Source organism: Marmota marmota, unplaced genomic scaffold, assembly GCF_001458135.2.
Source record: "Marmota marmota marmota unplaced genomic scaffold, marMar, whole genome shotgun sequence".
In the NCBI taxonomy this organism is placed as follows: Eukaryota; Metazoa; Chordata; class Mammalia; order Rodentia; family Sciuridae; genus Marmota; species Marmota marmota.
Window position 1 is genome coordinate 18,012,663 of NW_025999880.1, and position 19,268 is coordinate 18,031,930.

At 53.2% G+C, this 19,268-nt stretch overlaps 1 protein-coding gene across 3 annotated transcripts in view; it reads right to left on the bottom strand.

Moving 5' to 3' along the window:
* Rara (retinoic acid receptor alpha) overlaps positions 1 to 19,268 on the bottom strand; it is a 43,097-nt gene that overhangs the window by 14,729 nt on the left and 9,100 nt on the right. The window contains exons 1-3 of one of the 3 annotated variants that reach the window (XM_048791952.1): positions 18,645 to 18,861; positions 7,017 to 7,109; positions 6,235 to 6,779 (exon numbers count right to left, since the gene is read on the bottom strand). In XM_048791952.1, the coding sequence (XP_048647909.1) occupies positions 6,235 to 6,412 (178 nt within the window). In that variant the 5' untranslated portion in view covers positions 6,413 to 6,779; positions 7,017 to 7,109; positions 18,645 to 18,861. Of the gene's footprint in view, positions 1 to 6,234; positions 6,780 to 7,016; positions 7,110 to 18,644; positions 18,862 to 19,268 lie in introns of those variants that run through there. The other 2 variants (XM_015495765.2, XM_048791955.1) reach the window with 2 other exon arrangements.

Consider the following 19,268-nt stretch of genomic DNA (forward strand, 5'->3'; position numbering starts at 1 on the left):
AAAAAAAAAAAAAAAAGAGCCTGTGCAAAGGTCCTGGAGGTAAAGAAGTTGATGATTCATTCAAGGAACTGACAGAAGACAGGATGGATGCAGATGAAATTCAAGAGGAAAAAGAGGCATCAGACCAGGCTGGAAAGTGGGCTAAGACCAGACTATGTAGGTTTCAATAAGGCTTTTGGATTTTATCCTAAATGCAAGGAGAAGTCATAAAAAGATTACAAGCAAAGAAGCAAGACCTGAAGAAATTCATACTGTGTGAAGAATGTATTAGAGTGGGGTTGGTAAAGTGCTTGCCCAGCATACACAAGGCCCTGGGTTCAATCCCTGGCACCACCAAAAAGAATGGATTAAAAAAGGATGGCAAGAATGACCATTTAGAAGCTACTGCAGGAGTCCAGGCTAAGGCAAAGGTAGCTTAGCATAAGAAACTGGCAGTGGTGAGGGACAGAGAAAGGTGAATTCACAAGATATTTTATAGGAAGAATCAATGGGGGTGGGGTGGAGTGGGAAAGGGTATCTGGTATAGCTTACACAATAGCTAAGTTCCTGAGACAGCACTATAGAGAAGTCATTCTGCTACTGGGCAGATAGATGGGTTTGGGGCTCAGCACTGAAGGTCAAGGTTGCAGAAGGAATACTGGGGGCTGGGATAGGTATGCAAGTCTTGGCAGTGAATGAGGCTGCTGGAGAAGAGGACAGAGTACTTCTGTGCCCTTGGTATCTTTCCGTCCAATGATGTAGCTCTTTGGCACCAGTTATGTGCTAGGCTCTATGCTCACAGCTGCAAAGTGGTAAGGGACCTGACACTGTCCCTTGTGGTCAGGGCAAGATCTCCCAAATGATTATAGCTCACTGTAGGAAAGGGAGAAGTAACTGGTAAAGAGATGAGTGTTGTAAGAAAGAAAAAACTAAGGAGCCACAGGCATTCAAAGGAGGGAGGGAGGGAGGAAGAGGGTGGCAAGGAAAGGAGAACATCTGTGAAGATTTTGGGGAAGAGGCAGCATTGAAGATGTTCCTTGAAGGATGGATAGGATTTCCAGAGCTAGAAAAGAAAAGCTGGGGCGAGGTGCCTGTTCTGGGCAACTGCAAGGTCATGCAGCAGGTCAAAGCAGAACACAGTATCCTGGGGCAGTATGAGAAGAGGAGAAAAGGAAGGCTCTGGCCAGCAGCAGGGTGTGGAAGCTTGGACCCCATCCTCCTCTGCTTCATTCTCCCAGCTCCAGCTCCTCCAGGGCTTTGTGCTTAGCAAACCCAGAGCAAGAGTGGGCTGAACCAGCTCCCACTTGTGCTAAGCAGTGTGTCTTCCCTTCTGTCCCCACCTTCAACTAGAGGGGACATTAAACAGATCATGAGGCCTGATGCCAGATCTGAATACAGGGTGGCCATCTCCCAAGACAATGCCCAGCTCCACCCTGCCCCTTGTTATCACTGTTCTTGAAGGTATTTGAAACTCACAGAAGCTATCACCAGCAAGTGGGTCATTGTGGCCTCACAGCAACTAGTCCAGCCAGGGACAAACTAGGAGTCTTTCTTCAAGAAGGACAAAACAGACTCAGAGAGAGGTTAGGTGACCTGCCCAAGGCCACAAAGGAAGAACTATATTTTAGGACTTCTGCCCTTGGGGGAAGATAAGGGTAGAGGGGTGTCAGGTCACCTTCAGGAAGAGGAAGACCTCTATTTGATATAGCCAGAGCTGAATGACCTCCAGTCTATCCTGGCCATGGAGAAGAAGAAGGTACCACCCCAGCATGACTTGGAGAGGGTACCACTTCCTCTTTCCACAGATACTACCCCTCACAGGGCTGTCAGGTCCTGTACTAGCACATCCACATGGGCACATATCCCTTGGCATGAGGTGGACACAATGCCTCAGAACCTGACTCCCCTAAGAGAAAGAGAGGCTTCCTTCCACGAGCCTCTACTGCCATTCTATGAAGGGCCTGCACTGAGAGAGCCTGTGCTTTATCCATGCTGGAAGATTAAAGGTGAGGGATCCCATTTTCATTCAGACAACTCCCTCTCCCAAGGGCTCTCAGTTGACTCTGCATTTTGGACCCCCAGAAAAGGCATTGCTAGGCAGCATCCCCTCCCCCTGGTCTGAGAGTGGGAAGAAGGGAGGGAGGATGTACAGACTGCAAAGGAGAGGAAGTAGAAAAGAGGAAGGCATAGCCCCCTCCACTGTGCCTCAGGTCCAGGCTCACCCAAACCCTGGGGACACTCCCCAGTCTCTGGACACACAGCAAACTCATAGATGGAAAATCTGGAGCCACGCTTTCAGGCTCCCATCCCTGGCTCCTCTGTTGACTGCTTTGAACTTCCCTGCACCCACCCCACAAATTGAAACAAAATAAGAATAATAGGAACTGTGGCTTTTACATGCTGTTCCTTCAGTGTCTGTCTGAAGATGGGGGGAGGGTACCCACTGAGCTCTGCAAACTCTTGTGGGCTGCAGCGGGCAGACTGGAGGTGGGGATGGGTGTGAACAGATTGTAGCCACAACTTCCAGGACAGGATGGAGATCGGCTGGCATCTTATCTCCCCTTTCCTCCAGCCTTCAGAATCCAAAACAGAGAAGAGGGGGTGTGGCTTGGTGCCTTCCTTGCACCCCCTGGGGTGGGGTGGGGCAGGAAAGCTAAAGCAGAGACAGGGCCTCAGCAATAGGACAACAGGAGGGAGTGTCAACATTGGCACAGAATTCCCTCCAGGCTCTCCACCCAGGAAGTGTCTCCCCCACACCTGCCTATCTGTATGGTGGGAAACAGCCCGGCTTTACAGTCCTCCAGATTGGGTTCTGCCATACCTTAAGTTTTAACTTGTGTAAATGGGAGTAAGTTCCCTCTCCCAAAATTGTAGGGATTAAGATTTGTAAAACCCAGATAAAGTTCCTGACCCACAGCAGGTACTCCACAGCCTCCATTTCTCTCCAGCTCCCACCTACAAACAACGAAGGTCCAATGGCACAGGGTCATGTGCCACACACAGCTGAATACAATACCTTGACAATCTTGCATAACTCAGTCCTCTGAGGTAGGTTCTGGTAATATCCCTGTTTTATAAATGAGGAAACATGTTCTGAGAGGTAATCACACATAGTATGTCCAAGTTTTGACCGGCAAGCTCCAATGCCCACTCCATGGCCCCCAGTCAGACCCCTTGGCCCATGGAATTCCCGGGGTAAGCAACAAAAAAGGAAGATTAGTTCTCCCTTTCAGCTGAACAGAGCCATGACACAAGCATAAGAAAGAGAGACCCTCTCCTCCCAAACACAACAGTCGAAAGATCACTTCCCCCTTAAGCACACAAGCTATGCCATAAATCATGTCCCGCCCTGAGCCCTGGCATATAAACAAGCTAGCCAACACCCCCTCTGGAGCACTGGATTTGATTCTTCCAAAACACACTCAACTCTGGAACTCTCTCACCAAATACACACTAGCCATTAATTCCCTTCTTGTTTGTTTTTTGGTGCTGGGGATCGAACCCATGGCCTTGTGCATGAAAGGCAAGCACTCTACCAACTGAGCTATATCCTCAGCCCCTTAATTTCCTTCTTAACACAAAAAATCAACCTTGACCTTTACCCCTAAAACCCTCCATAATGCACACAGCATCCCAAACCTCCACAGTAAACACCAGTCCTCAGAGGCCAAGCACAAAGTGGAGAGGAAGGTCTCATTACTCTCTTGGGGGCCTCCCACCTGGCTCCCTGGGAGGATGCAGCAGGCATTAGGATAATGCCCACCTCTCCCCGCAGTGACCCAGAGAGGAGTTTTGTCTTTCCACAGGCCACTTGGTTTCTGAAGGCCACACCCAGAACACCCAAGGTGCTGCCTCCACCCCACCTGGGTAGAGAGCTGAAAGGGGTTGGAGGAACCATCCCAACACCTTTGCTCAGTGGGGAACAAGAAAAGGCAGCATCCTCAGTGAGTTTTCCTCAGAGGACCAGAGTACACCATTGCTCACTTCAGGAATGGAAGGCCACCAATCTCATCTCTCCCAGAACAGCCTGATCCCCATCGTCAGCCCCAAGGGGCAAGCTAAGCTGCCTCCATCTCCAAGACAGACATGTGACATCTTTATCAGTCCTGCTTCCCTACCGAGAGCTGAAGAGCTCTGATCACCAGGCTCCTCCACCCCTACATGAGAAGGAAAGAGATGCCTTCAAACCCAAAGCCATGCCTCTGACCTCAGAAAAGGAAGCTCAGAAGCTGGGGGTCTAAATAGGAAGAGAAATTGTTGTTGTTTACTAGGAGTGGGGGAGGAGCTGGGAAACTAACAGGCTCACAGAGGAGGAGACAGGAAGGGGGCATTGCTTAACTTGGGTGGAGAAAGCCAAAGAAGGCCACATTTGCCCAAAATGTGGGTACCCCACCCTGGGGGTAGAAGGTTACCGGGGTAGGAATCCCTCCCCACCCACCTCTAAGAAAGAGGAAGAAGCTTGCAACACTCAGGGGAGGGCAAAGCATTTGCTCTGTCTGGCAGAGAATGGGCAAGGACAAGGACCAGGCCCTAGCCCCCACCTCCAACTCTCCAGTGAATATAGGCCCCAGGTAGGGCTATGTTCCCATCACCTGGGGAAGGAAAAGCTATCCACAGGCACCAGGTTGCAGGATCCCAACTCCTCTACTCCTTAAAAATCCCACCATGACAAGAAGCGGATGTTCTTCCAGCTGCAATGACCTGAGATTGGACTATTGCTCCCTTCAAATGTAGCAAATATTCCACATAGATGCACCCACCCAATCCCCAGCAACCCTGAACCCCAGAGACTGTCCTTCTCCTGTCACCAACACAAACTAAAAGACCAGACCAGAATTGGGGTTCCCAGACTCCATCTGCCTCACCCTTCTATGAGGTAGACAGAAGAAGGAGCAGAAACAGAAGATGAAGCTTTCAGAAAGGGTTAGCAAAAAGAAACTGAGGCAGCACCTGTCTGTCCCCTAGCCCCAGGGCACAAAGTACAGGGAACTTTTAGAGGAGCACAGATATAGAGTCCCTATTCCTGGTGGCTGGTGGGGCCTGGAGGGAGGGGGCTGTGGTGGAGCCAGAGGAGGCCATCCAGGAAGCAGTGGTGGCAGTGGGCCGACGGCCAGTGTGGGCAGTGAGGTGCCCAGCCAGGGCCTGCCCCAGGGACAAAGAGACTCCCTGGCTCCGGGGAGAGAGTTCTGCCCCCACATCGAGAAGGGGACACTAACCCAGCCCAGCCAGGCACATAGGGCAGTGGTGCCAGGCAGCTTGCCAATAGCTGTGGGAGGGGCCGTGGGTACCCAGGGCAGGGTGTTCAGTCCCTGACGGCCAGGAGAGGTGGGACACATTTCCCAGGTCAGCAGCTGACCAGCCAGCCAGCCGTCCATGGCCTGTTCTGCTGCTTCCACCCACTCCTGCCCCAGGCCAGGCCTGGCTCCCTCCTCCCCAACCCTGGCCTGGCGCCCAGCTGGGCCCTGGGGGCCAGAGTTACTGTAAGCGGCCTGGCAGGCCTCAGGCCTGGACTCTGCCAGCTGGCCATAGCTGCCGCCACCTCCCACTACCTGGCTTGGCCAGCCAGGGAAGAGTACTGAGACCCCCACCCAGCCAATGGGTGACCATTACGGCAAAGGGTGGAGGCAGAAAACACAGGCCCTGCCAAGACCATGCATGTGTCTAAGCCAGAGTCCAATCCGAGCGCCCTCTCCTGGGATACTTAACCCTGTCCACCAGGCTCAACTGCCAGTCCCTCTCTCACTCTCCACAAAAAGAAACGGGGTGCTAGTGGGGGGTGCTAGTGGGGTAGAGCAGAGGGCTCTAGCCACCTACCTTTACTTAGAAGCCCTTTCCCTCAGAGTAGTGGATGGGGGCACGTAGGTGAGGGACAGCTCTCTAGCTCTCCACAGAGCTGCCATTTCCACCAAATGTTGAGAGGTTTGTTTATTCACCTCCAGCCTCTGTGTCCAGTCCTTGGAACTATTTATAAAGGCCCTCAATGGCAGAGCACAGGAGAGGGGCACAAGGGATTCCACGGAGCTGGGAACAGCATGGTTCATCTCTCTGCCACCCTCAATATCAAACACTGCAAACAAGCCTACAGGCAGTGGGACTTTCATTCTTGAGCTCCCCACACCATAATCCCACTGGTCTGGAAAAGACCTTGCCACTCATTATGCTCCCAGCAGAATAGATGTGCCAAGAGCCCAAGCCCTGAGCCTGCTGCCCTCCACATCTCCCTCCCACAAAGCCTCCCCCGACACCCAGACTTACTGGCTGGGGATGGTGTGCTGTATCCACTAACTGGAAGCTGGTGCTGGAGAGTGGTCAGAGGGCCTGGTGGGGAGAGTCCACCCAGCATAGGAGGGAAGAAGAAGGCATAGGGAGGCACCGGGTACCCATTGAGGTGCCCACCCCCAGGTGTTGGGCAGGAGCTGCTGTTGCTGGCCATGCCAAGCGACCACAGTCAGAAGGGCAGGCAGATAGTCTGGCAGGGAGCTGTGGCGGGCTTCAGGCTGCCCCTCCTCGAGGCATGGGGCCTGGGCCCAGAGGGGGTTTGGGTGGTCAGCCCACCCCCCTCTTCTGTCCTGGAGCTGCTGTCCAACGTCAACAAACCAATCTCAGCCTTCTGGAGCCCCCACCCTAGCTGGGGGGCCAGGTGGGTTGGGGAATGTTCCAAGAGCTGGTCCTTTGGCGAAGCAGTTCTGTGAGCTGTCACTTTCCTGGGAAGGTTCAGAGCTGGCCTTCAGGGCACCAAAAGAGATGCCACTCCTAGATGGATCCCAGCTAGGCAGTTGGGGGGGCCATGTCCTGTGGTGCTGCAAAAGGAGAAAAGACAGGTGAGTGGGCACTGAGGAGAAGGCACATGGGATTCCCCGTGGAGCTCCCTAACCTGGGTGACCAGAGATTTTCCTGTGGCACCCAGCTGAGCAGACAGCTGGCACCATGCCTGGCTGGCAAAGCCAGCCTGGGAGCAGGGCCCAGGCACTGCTGGGAGTGGCAGGATAGCAGAGCCAGGCTGGGGACATAGCCCAGAGTATCAGAGGGCCTCTCACCCAGAATCCTCAGGGAAAGGGTCCACAGTGCCACCTCAAAATATCAATGCAGCATAGGCAGGCAGCTGGCTCTCCTTCCTCAGTGTGGGTTACCTGAGGTCAAGATGCAAAGAACGTGCATTGGGGGAGGAGTGGAGAAAAAGCCGCTTCCCTAAAGCATTGGCACTTCTCAGAAAAATGACTCCTAAGCCAAGAGGCCCCTCTTTCACCACTTCCCACCCCAAATCTAATTCCCAGCACCCCAGATGGGTTGGTCCCACAGGCCTGGGGACAAGGCCCATTTACATACACACAGAGGGGAAAATGGAAATCAAAGGTATCACTTCCAATGCCTAAGAGCATGGATGGTTGGGAGTGGGGGGGATGGGCAATGTGTCAAGAAGGCCAGGACTGCCCAGGGTGGAAAGTCTCCCACCTCCAGCAATGAAGGGGCAAGAGAGGTTGATCTCGGAGTTCACCACAACACTTTTGTCCTGCAGAAGCAACACACCGAGGAATGGGGTGGGAGATAGGCCAAAGATAAAAGGCTAGATGACCCCCTTAGCAGTGTGTACACAGATCCACACCCTGTTTCAACAGCTAGGAGCAGAGGATACACAAGGAGTAGATAGGCAGTGGTGAACCCAGAGATTCTATGACAGTGAGACAGGCAGCACAAAGCAGAGAGAAGAAAAATGAGAAACAGATCCACAACAGGATATTTTAAATTCATTTGGATTATGGGTTACAAATAACAAATCATATATATATATATATAGTGTATATGTGTGTAAAAATAAATCACAGCCAATCAAAACCACGAGAAACTCTGCCCAGTCTTGCTTCTTTCCCTTCCTCTTCCACCAGGTACTATCTCAAGAATAATAAAGGATGGGCTGGGGATATAGATCAGTTGGTAGAGTGCTTCCCTTGCATGCACAAGGCCCTGGGTTTAATCCCCAGCACCAAAAAAAAAAAAAAAGAAGAAGAAGAAGAAGAAAGGTATGCAAGGTATGCACACATCACAGGATGGCTATAATAAAGAAGACAGAAAATAACAAGTATAGTTGAGGATATGGAGAAATTGGAATCCTCATACAAGGCTGGTGGGAATGTAAATAGTATAGCTGCTTTGGTAATTCCTCAAAAGGTTAAACACAAGTAGATATGACCCACCAAATCCACTCCTAGGTATCTACCCAAGAGATATAAGTCCACAAAAAGACTTGTACATAAATGTTCAGAGCAGCATTGTTCATAATAGCCAAAAAGTAGAACCAACTCAAATGTCCATCAGCTGATAAATGGATAAATAAAATGTCAACTATCCACAGGAGACTACTATTCTGCCAAAAAAAGAAATGAAGTACTAACACACACTATAACCTGGGTAAACCTTGAAAACAATATGATAATTACAAAAGACTATCTATTGTATGATTCAATTTATATGAAATATCCAGGAGTGACAAAGCTATACAGGCAGAAAGTAGACTTGTGGTTACCAGGGTGTGGATATGAGAGAAATGGGAAGTAACTGCTGATGGGTACAGGGGCTCTTTTTGGAGTGATAAAAGTGCTATTAAAGCGCTGGGGTTGTGGCTCAGTGGTAGAGTGCTTGCCTACTGTGCATGAGGCATTGGGTTTAATACTCAGTACCAAATAAAAATAAAGATATTGTACCCACCTAAAGCTAAAAAAAATAAATATTAAAAAAATGTTATTAAGGTTCAGGGCTTGGTGGTATATGCCTGTAATCTCAATGACTTGTGAGGCTGAAGCAGGAGGATCACAAGTTTGAGGACAGCATCAGCAACTTAGCCAGATCCCATATCAAATTAAAAAAAAGGGACTAGGGATATAGCTCAGGAGTAAAGCACTCCTGGGTTCAATCCCCAGCACCAAAAAAAAAAAAAAAAGAAGAAGAAGAAAAAGAAAATGCTATAAAAGTGACTGTGGGGCTGGAATTGCAGCTCAGTGGCAGAGTGCCTGCTCGCAAGTGTGTGGCATTAGGTTCAATCCTCAGCACCACACAAACGTAAGTAAATAAATAAATAACTATTGTGTCCCTCTACAACTAAAAAACATTAAAAAAAAAAAAAGTGTTGTGGCAGTTGCACAACGGTGTGAATAAACTAGAGCCACTGAATGATATACTTTAATGGGTGAATTTTATGGTTTGTGAATTACGTCTCAATAAAGCTGTTAAAAGAAAAGAAAAAGGGCTACAGAGACCCAAAATAAGGACTGACCCTTTCTAACATCCTCCATCCTCACCCACTGAGCTTAGGATATACCAGGTTCCAAGCTCCAAGCCCTAGGCTCAAACCCAGAGACCAGAGGACACGTACATGGCCAGCATTTGGCTGGAGACCAGGACTGGGATGGGGGATTTTCTGCCAAGGCCACTATGGAAGAGGCCAAGACTTCTGAGCCCAGCTGGACCAGCCAGCCAGCCTGTGTCAGACTGATGGAGAGATTAAGGGAAGGCACAGGTACTGGCTAAGAAGGAAGCAGCTGCCTCTGGAGTAAAATCTGGATTTTGTTAATGACCGTGATTTTTTATTGTTACTTATTATGACAAGCACAAGGCCTCTCTCTTCACTCTCACTCCAGAATGAGGTGCCCTCTTCCCTTCCCAGGCCCTGCTGATTCCCTCCCAGGCAGAAAAAGCTAAAGTCAGAGGAAAAGGGGCCCCATCCACTGGACCAGCTACCAGCTGCCACCCTCCCCCGCCACCCCCTATTCCAGTGGGACCCCACACAAAGGGAACTTGAGCTGGGGGAGCCAGGCAAGCAAAGGAGGGGCTGGCCAAACCTCATCAGTGTCTATAGTTGGACCCTCACACACATACACCATGCACTTGCAGAAACTCACACCATGCAGGTCTATAGAAAGCATGAAGGTGGGCAAGAGCATGCTTGCAACCCCAGCCTGTGTGTGCAGGCATGCACGTGAGGAGAGGGAACCTGGAGATACCATCTCACACCTGGGCTCCACCATGTAGTGAACACAGTTCAGAATTTGCATGGGCCCCTGTACACACTCCCAGAAGACACACAACCATAGTCCCACAGTTTCCCAAAGTGCATATTCCCTGGCCCTCACACAGCCAGGTTGGCCCTTCTGTCTACCTCTTCTGCCAAGAAATGCTCCAAAGTCCTCCCTGTGAGCCGAGCCCATGTACATCGCCTCCCCATGCACAACCAGGATCCAGACTAAATGGATTCACATCCAGAGCCTGCTTCCCTAGAGGTGAAGCCCAGGGAGCAGCTGACCCAAAGTGAGGCCTCCTAAGCCAAGGCTGAGGCCCAGAAAGCCATTCACTCCAGACCCCAGGCTTTGGGGGTTTGGGAGACACCCAGCCTGGACTGTTTGGAGCCCAGCTGGGCACTTTCTGGAGCTCAGCCTTGCTCCCAGAAAAGAGGTAACTACAGTCACCTTAGAATGAACACCTCAATTCTGATCCTGAAGACTTTGAAAGTGGATCAGGTTTCAAGATTCCCCCTCCAGACAAACACCCCAGGGACAGGCTTGAAAGTCCTTCCCTGCCCCCTACCAGAACCTCCAATAGCCTAACCCAGCTCAGCCTGCAGCAGACTTCAGTACAAAGCTGCTCAACCCCCTGGGGAGGGAGGACCCAGAACCAAATGAGGGGGCAAAGGTCATAGAAATGGGCCAAGGGCCAGGCTAACCAAGGAACAGGGATGGACAAGGACAGGGATGATGGTGGATGGGATTGAAAGGGCACAGGCCCCGCCTCAGAAGTCCCTTAGGAGCCATGACCCTCATGGAGGGGCCTGGGCCCCAGCACCCTGTACACAGGGGTAGAGAAGGCCCCATCAGAGAATCGAAACCATCACCAAAGAGAGGGAAAACAAACTACCCACATCCAACCCCCACCCTATGCCAGCCACCTCCACTGCCCACGACACCCTCCCTAGAGAGAGAGAAAACCACAGACCCACAACTCCAATATACTGAGCCCAACAGAAAAGGGTGGGGGCGAGAATGCCTATCACTAGCCATGTGCCCCTGTTTGCTGGGGCCTCTTTCACCTCTAAAAGGTGCCAGGATCACACCCTAGAGTCACACACACTAGAGGAAAAAGGTAAGAGTTGACTGAACCATAAAAATGACAGGAAAAAACAGAGGTCAAATCTCAGCTCTGCCACTCTGGGCGACCTTAGGCAAGTCACTTAACCTCTCTAAGCATTTGTTTTCTAGCCTGTGAACTGCCTACCTCAACAGCTGGTTGTGGGATTTAAGAGATGAAGCCCTGGAAAGCACCTAGCAGAAGCCTGGTGCAGGGGGAGAACTGGGCACCTAGGCCCTCCCTCCCTGCGCCTTTCACTATCACCCAGGACCTCAGCAGTTTGGTCCTCTCCTGCTCACCTCTGTGGACAGGGCAGGGAGGAAACATTACCCATTTTCCAGGGTCTGCTTCCCCCAGACAGAGGAGAGGGATGTGGGAGACGGATATTCGGGGTGTGGGTGGAGGCCTGACCACAACCCTTTCCCAAATTCCCTTCTTGCATTTCACAAACCAAAAAAGGGAAATCTCTGGATTTGGGGAGGGAAGAAGGGGAAGAGAAATAGACCATTTCCTCCCCTATCCTCAGGGGAATGGAGCCAGGGATCCCCAAGCTCAGCTGGGCCCAGCCTGCCTTCTTCTTCATTCATTCTCTCCTCTCTGTTCCCCTGGCTCCCTGAAATAACAGTTGCCCTGGAATAGAAGTCAAGCAGTCCCCTCCAGAGGGACTGAGAGAAAGAGGCAAGGATTGAGGAGTTTATAAGAAGGGGAGACAGGGGGTTTCCTAAGCATTCTAGACAGTTAATGAATCATATGCAAATGACACCCAGAGCTCAAGCTCAACTTGGGTGGGAGGGACTCCAGCTCTGGCAAAAACAAAGCCCTGCCTCCTCTGGACCCCCTACTCTGCCAGGAGCTGGCTGAGCTGGCCGAGCTGGCCAAGCAGGGCGGGACAGGGCACATTTCAAACTAGAACAGTGGGCTGGAACTATTTATAAACTTTCCAGGAAAACACACTCACACACACAAAGCCACAACCTCTCCCCTCCCCCACTCTTCTCCATCTGCAGACCGGGCTGGGGAGTGTGATGACCACTATTCCCTTTTTCCCTTTTGCAAGAGGCTGCTCTAGCCATGGCTCTCACTCTTCCTCCAAGGCAAGCCCAGCCTCATTTTCAAAGAGAACACCTGAGGAGGGCTTGAGAAGGGTCACCTGGGGGAGGCTAGTACAGGTGGAGGGCACCTCTTCACTACCAGCCTCACAGAATCCCAGCTTCTCTGTAGCTAGGACTGTCTTGAAAACCTGCACCAGTATGTCCAGGCCCTGAGCACATCCTCACAGACATCAGGGGAGGGCAGTAGTGCTGTTGGGGCCTCCCACTGCCCACTGCCTCAAGACAGCACTTTATTCCAGAAGAACGGTTGTCCCTGCAATTTGTACTCCACACAGCCCCAAGTCCTGCCCCATGTCCACAGAGCTGCCTGGCTCCCAGTTCCCACAATGTCAGCAGTGACTGAATCCAGGCAGGAACCCAAGCCCAGGGCAGGTCAGGTGGAGAAGTGGGGATATCTGCCAGGTACCCCCAAGGATGGCAACTGAGAGCCCTCTGGAGCCATACTAAGGACCTCTAAAGCCCAGGGTAGCTGCGATGCCCACCCAGAACCAGAGCTGAAGACCTCCCACTAGGTCTTCCTTTGAAGCACAGAGTAGGTGAAAGGGCAGGGGGCAGCCCAGGATTCAGGGAGAGGGACCAAATGGGGAAGGAAGAAAACAGGAAGAGGAAGAGATGAGCCTGCTGAGGCTACAGCCAGACCACAGGAGTGTATGGACCACACAAAGGCACCTCTGTCTGGTGGGGGACCAGAGGGGCACTAAGGGGACCCCCCAGTTTGGAAACCACCATCATCACACCCAGCCTGGCATGGGGCTTTCCCCACCCTCACCTTGGCAGCTGCCCCTGTCCCCCGCCTCCGGGCAATACACCAAGCAGGAAGCACTGGGGAGCAGAGGGCTCACAGAGAAATGGGACAGAACAGCAAGTAGGGGAACAGGCTATAGCACTCACCCACTCATGGTCTCATCTGGGCCCCAACCCTGAGCCTGCCATATTCTGAATCCTAGGGCAAACTGCCAACAGGACTAGATGCTACCAGCCCACTCCCAGCATCCTTCCCTGGGGACCTAAGCTGCAGGGAAGCCAGGAACAGCCCCCTTCCTACCTCAGGATATCCTTTTGGCTCTGACCCCAGACTAGGCCTGAGTCAGACTGTGCACTGCCCCATACCCCACACCCATCGACCCCCCAGGAACTTCCTACTCCACACCCAACCACTCAGTTGGGGCTAGAACTAAGGGGAATCTCTTGTCCCCAGCTGATCAGGGAAGCCCACAGTGGGTGGGGAAATCTGGTCACAGAGCTCATGGCCTTCCCTAAAGAACAAGGGTGCAGGATAAGGGAGAAGCTGGTACTGGTTCTGTGTAGGAGAAAGCACAGTCTACAGATCCATTCCCACCCCCAAAACACACAGGGGACCCTGCCCAGAGTCCCTCCACACTCCAGTCTTGATCCCAAGAAGCCACAGAAACTCCCTGGGGAAGGTGGCGTCCATCAAAACACAAGATGAGAGAGGGCTCCCAAACTGTATGAGGGAAATAGGGAAGGCAAGGGCTTCGTGAACTGGGATCTTAGGAAGCAGAGGGTTGGAAGGGATGGGGCTGCCAAATCAGTCAGATGCACAGTCACAGCCATAGTCAAGCACAGCCAGATGCGGTCACAATCTCCCCAACACTCAGTCTGAGTAGGTGGCTGTGACTCCTTCCCACAGACAAAAGTCTGGGGGGCCCTGGGGGACCTAGGGCATCAGAGACCACACACACTCAGCCTGAAAAGGCCCCCTAGTCAGGCCCCCCAAGTCCCCCTCCCAACTGTGGGCTTTGAGGGGAGGGGCAGCTTTCTCCCCACAAGAACCAGGGGTAGTGCCTACGGCAGCCATCACCATGACAACCAACAACAAACACCCAGGGAACCACAGTGGGACAGGAAGTGACAGCCACGTGACAGGAAGACATTTTTTTCCTCACTGTTGGGGGGGTGACAAAGATTGTTCACAGCCCCTGGGGAATCAGCTGTCCCTCAAGTTTCCTCCACCTGGAGCTGGGGGGAAAGGGAGCACCGCTGGGAGGGTTGCCATCCTCCATCACCATATGCACGGCCAGTCAGTGCAGGGTTGACAGGGCCCTCCCTCCTTGCCTGCCACTCACTGTTCCCCCCTCGGTCCCCCTCCTCTCCACTTCCTGCCGTGACTGGAGATCAGAGAACTCCCCACCGCAGCTTCCCCTTCTCAAGTCTCGATTCCTGGACTGAAGTTTTCGCTGTGGGGCAAGGGACTGAGGAAAGGAGGGCTGGGAACCTGCAGTAGGACCCAGGGGACAGAGACTTCAGGGGGAGGGGCTAGAAATAAGCCACTCCAAGGTAGGTGTGTACACACAGGCACATAGTGAATGGGTCACTGTGACACAACGCTGGATGGGCGCAGTGACATATGGAGACAACCTGACCTCAGGCAGCTATGGGGGGGCGTTGGGGAGGGGGAGGATCCAGCAGGCACACCCGATTCAGGTCCTTTAATGAGCCTCTGGGTTCATCTCAGGTATCTACTAGTCTCCAGGTAGGTAAGGTTCCAACTGTGCCTAGCCCCTGCTACCTCTCCTCTGCCTTTTGTGCTGAGGAATCCCCCTCCCTGCTCCAAGGTGCCTGCCCAGGCGAGGGCACCTTGGCTGGAGGTGGGGGGAATGGAACCTCCCTCCACCCCCCTCCTCTTCTCTGCAGATGTCCCAGACTATATTTAGCCCAAACTGGGCGGCCAGCCAGACCCAGACTCCCCACTGGTCCAGAGCTGAGCTCCCAGTTTTTATGCAATTAAAACATTAACAGAGAACCACCCCCAGCCATCCCCCAAAACACACACACACACACACACACACACACACACACACACACACACCCTAGCCTGCCAGAGCAGCAGAGCTCTGAAAACTTGAAGGAGGGCATCCCGGCTCAGCAGTCAGTGACGGGGATGGGAGTCATTGGGCATCAACCCTAAGATCATCTTGACACTTGGGGAGGTAGTGGGCAGGCTTTCCTTGTTCAAGCCAGAAAGGAAAGACTTATCCAGTTGGGGGCTGGGTGGGAAGGTTGCCTAGCTGCAGAAATTCCACCTGTCATTTTGCAGCCCCCTCCCTAGCCAGCTCCAGTTACAGGGTTGGGATTGGCAACAGGTGCTGGCCAAGCTGGCAGCAGCCTAATCCCCTTACTGGCTCCCCAGGCTGACAGTGGTGCCTGGAGGTCCAGCAGGGGCCTTGTGGGGCAGGACACTAAGTAGAAGGAGAGTCATTGCCCAGAGAGGCGGGCAGCCCATGGCCCGTCTGTAAGAGCTGGCTACTGTATGCAGGAGGGTCTGGTGAAGCCAGGGAAAACTTAGTTCCACAGCACCTATTTCATTTCCCCATGATGCCAGGCGGGCAGGCGGGCGGGCGGGCGGGCGGGCAGGCTAGAGTGTGGGAGGTCTGTCTGCCTGCCTCTTCCTCCTCCTCCTCTCCAAATTCCAGGAACAGGCAAGGGAGGCTCCAGTTGCGGGAGAAGGAGAGTAAGCAGGCAGTCCTGGTTGGGGTTGGGGGAAGGAGGGGGATGAAGACTAGAGCAGGAGGCAAGATCCAGACGAAGCAAGAGACACCCACACCCAAGCCAGACTGGGGACAGACACACCGACTCTGACACATTCTCACACTCTGGGCCAGGTCCCCACATGCCGCCCACCCTGCAGAAACACCCAAATACCCTCAGTCAGTTCTGCCAATTCCCAGAACACTCCCTGGACACACACAGAGATCCAGTCTCTACCCTCCGCCCCACATCCCCCCCACAAACCCTGTGTGCTCCAGACAGCAGCCGGAGGGTGGAGAGGAGAGCAAAGGGAGGAAGGAGCAGGCGTCAGAGAGGATGTGCAGCCAAAGCCCTGGGAGCTGAGGGTATCAGTTGCCACACTCTTTTCCCAAAACCCAGTAAGCCAAGACAACTCTGGACGTCTTGCCAGGGGCCCTGCCAACTTCCCACACTCCCAAACCATTACCACCAGACAAGGGCATGAGGTGCTGGGCAAGTGGAGATTATCCCACTTACTCCTCGTCACAGGGAGAGGATTATCTTCCCCAAATGCCTGTCACCCTAAATCCCAAGCAGTGCTCCCAACCAGACTCCACAAGGCAGCCCTCAACATACCTACCCCTCCAGCCAAGCCTAAGTCCTGCCCTGCTCATGCCTCCCAGAGGGCAGAAATCTGGATACTGAGCCTTGTATTTGGGGGCAGGCCCTACCCTCACATCACACAATTCTGAGGACCATCCCACCTAAGACTCTAGAACCAGAGCAAAGAGTGGCCTGGGGAGATAGGTCCCAGAGAGTAGAGCCAGCTTCAGAGACCAAAAGGTTTAGGGAAGGGGAGCTAATTAACTGGGCTCTGGGTTGATATCCCCCAAACAAACCTGAAGGCCACTCAGACAATATTCTCTCCCCCATAGTAGACTGGGTGGCAGGAACCACGTCATGGCATGAGTGGGTGACTATGCCCAGCGTGGGAGGAACAGGGGCGATCAGGATGGGGCTGCCTACAGCTAGCTTCCTGCCAGAGTGACGCAGGGTTGGGAGTAGGAGGGAAACTAGAGAGGTATCCCAGAGTGTCAGCAGGGGCATTTAGGGTCAGACTGAAGGGAGCAAGATATAAGGGATTTAGGAGGAGGTGGCCAGGATTAAGCTGTTCCAATCCCAGGGTCCTCTCAGAACTGCCACTTCATCTGCACTGCCTCAAGAGTCTGGTGGTGCAACCCTGCAATGACCACCTCAGGCACAAGCTCACACCCTCAAAGTCCCTGCAAATCCAAGATCCTCAGCTCCCAAAGGCCTACTCATGTCTGACCCTACTGACCTCTTTGTTTCATAGCCAGGACTCTCATGCAGTACTGATGTCCCAACTCTCCTGTGCACCATCTTTCATAGCCACAAACTCCCTGACTCCACAACCATTCCCCTTCTTCCTCCAGGAGGAAGAACCAGATCCCAAGTCCAAATACTTTCTCTTGTTCCCTCCCCCAGACTCATCTCCACCCCTCCAGGGGGGGAAGCCCCAAAGCTCTAAGCCACCCCAACTCCAACCTGGGGCTTCCCCAGTCCAGCCTCCCCATACAGTCCTGAAGGAGCTTGAGGAGTTTGGGGACCTAGGCCCTAATTTCCTAGCAAGCCCCAGGAGGGTCCTTACTGAACCACTTCCCCCCAAAGGGTATTAATACCCTTATAAAGACTGCAGCCAAGAAGATGCGCAAGAGACATCTCTCAATCTCCCCACTAATGTGGGGGGAGTCAGGAGCAGAAATGAGGGCTGGGGTAAGCAACAAAGGGTGAGCAGTCAGGAAGTGTTCTCAGGTACAATCCCCTCAGAAAACATTATATATATATATATATATATATATATATATATATATATATACACACACACACACACACACACACACACACACACATATACATATTTATATGCTTTGTGTGTGTATACACACGTACACACAGGCAGCAGGCAGAAGATAACCTGGTAGCAGAAGAGGGAGTTGACACAAGGTGGGGTGAGGGGGGTACCCTTACATGTCAACATATTGGGCATCCTATCCAAGACAGGATGAAGAATGAAGAAACTTCTCCAAGGCTGGTGGACTTTTTAAAATCTGATTTTCATATAAGCTGGTCCCCACCCCCAGGTTAGTACAATGGGGGCCTGCCCCTCTTCCTATGGAGCAGCCTGACAACAGGACAGTACCCAGAAATGAGGAGAGGGGATATAGCCAAGCTGATTTTTCCCTCCCCCGCACCCGACACACATACACACATCTGGCTAGCAGCTTCCAAGCCTCGTGGGTGGCACCAGGTCCCAGACATCCTAGGCAGAGCAAGGTCGGCCAGTCTATTCTGTCCTCCTCCACCCTAAAAGGCTTCCAAAACCCCATTGTAACACAAGACCCAAGGACACCCCCCACACGACTACACTGGCTCCGCACCCAATTCTGACGGCTCCCTCACTCCACGGGGGACACCAGCTGGGTGGGCCCCGCCCCCAACCAGCTCTTTCTGGTGGGGGTGGGTCCCCTTGCTGATTCTCCCCAAACCACAGGGCGGCTCAGGTAACAGGAGGAAGGAGGGAGGGGGCTAGTCCGTTGGGCATCTGATCTCTCCCCAAACAGGTTTGAAAGTCTTTTTGTTTTGCTTGGTTTTGAGGATAAAAGAGAGAGCAGGAGTTCCCAGTGGCGGTTCTGACACGGCTCGAGCGCCGGGGACACGCACGGCAGACTACCCCAGACGCCTCAAGGCTGCGCGCGAAGACTCGGCGCAGACAGACGCACAGATGGGGCTCCCCCACCCTGGACACGGAGGCGGACGGCTGGGAAGCCCAGGAACCCTCAGGTTCGGGTCGGAACTGCCTGGCACTTGGTCCCTGCCCTATCAAGAGCAGGCCACCGCGCCCCGAAGCCAGAGGGTGCCGAGGGCTGCCGTGAATCCCGGGGGAGAGGTTACCTCGCAGCAGGGGGACGCAACACGTCTGGAGAGTCAGCGGGCAAGGCGTCTGCCCTAACCCGGCGCCTCGGCGCTGCTTGGCGTCAGGGTTGTGGGGTCCCGGGAGAGGAGCCGTCCGGGGGGCCGCGGCTCAGGGGCGCGGGGCGACGGCAGCGGCCATGGCGAGTCACGTGCGGAGGCTGAAACTTTACCCGGAGCCCCAGACTGGGGGGGCAGAGGGTATGGAGCTGGGGTGGGGGGGAAGGCCCCCCTCAGGAACGCCCCTGCCCGCCCACCGGCCAATCACCAGTCAGGGGCGGGTTCTCAGGCTCACGCCCGCCCCTCTCTCCTTAATAGACCTAGGGAAGGGCGAGTCTTAAAGGAGACGCTCCATGCTGAAGGTTAGACCGTGGGAATCTGAGAGAATCTCTCCCTCAACGCCAGAATGTGAGATTCAGAGCGAGAAGCGGGTGAAGTTTTGTGGAAAGAATGAAAATAGGGCTCAGTGGAGAAAGGATCGCAGTGTGTGGTATCCTATACTCCCTTTTCCAACCACATACGCCCGCACTCATAGGGACGTGCTTCTCTCTCTCTCTCTCTCTCTCTCTCTCTCTCTCTCTCTCTCTCTCTCACACACACACACAC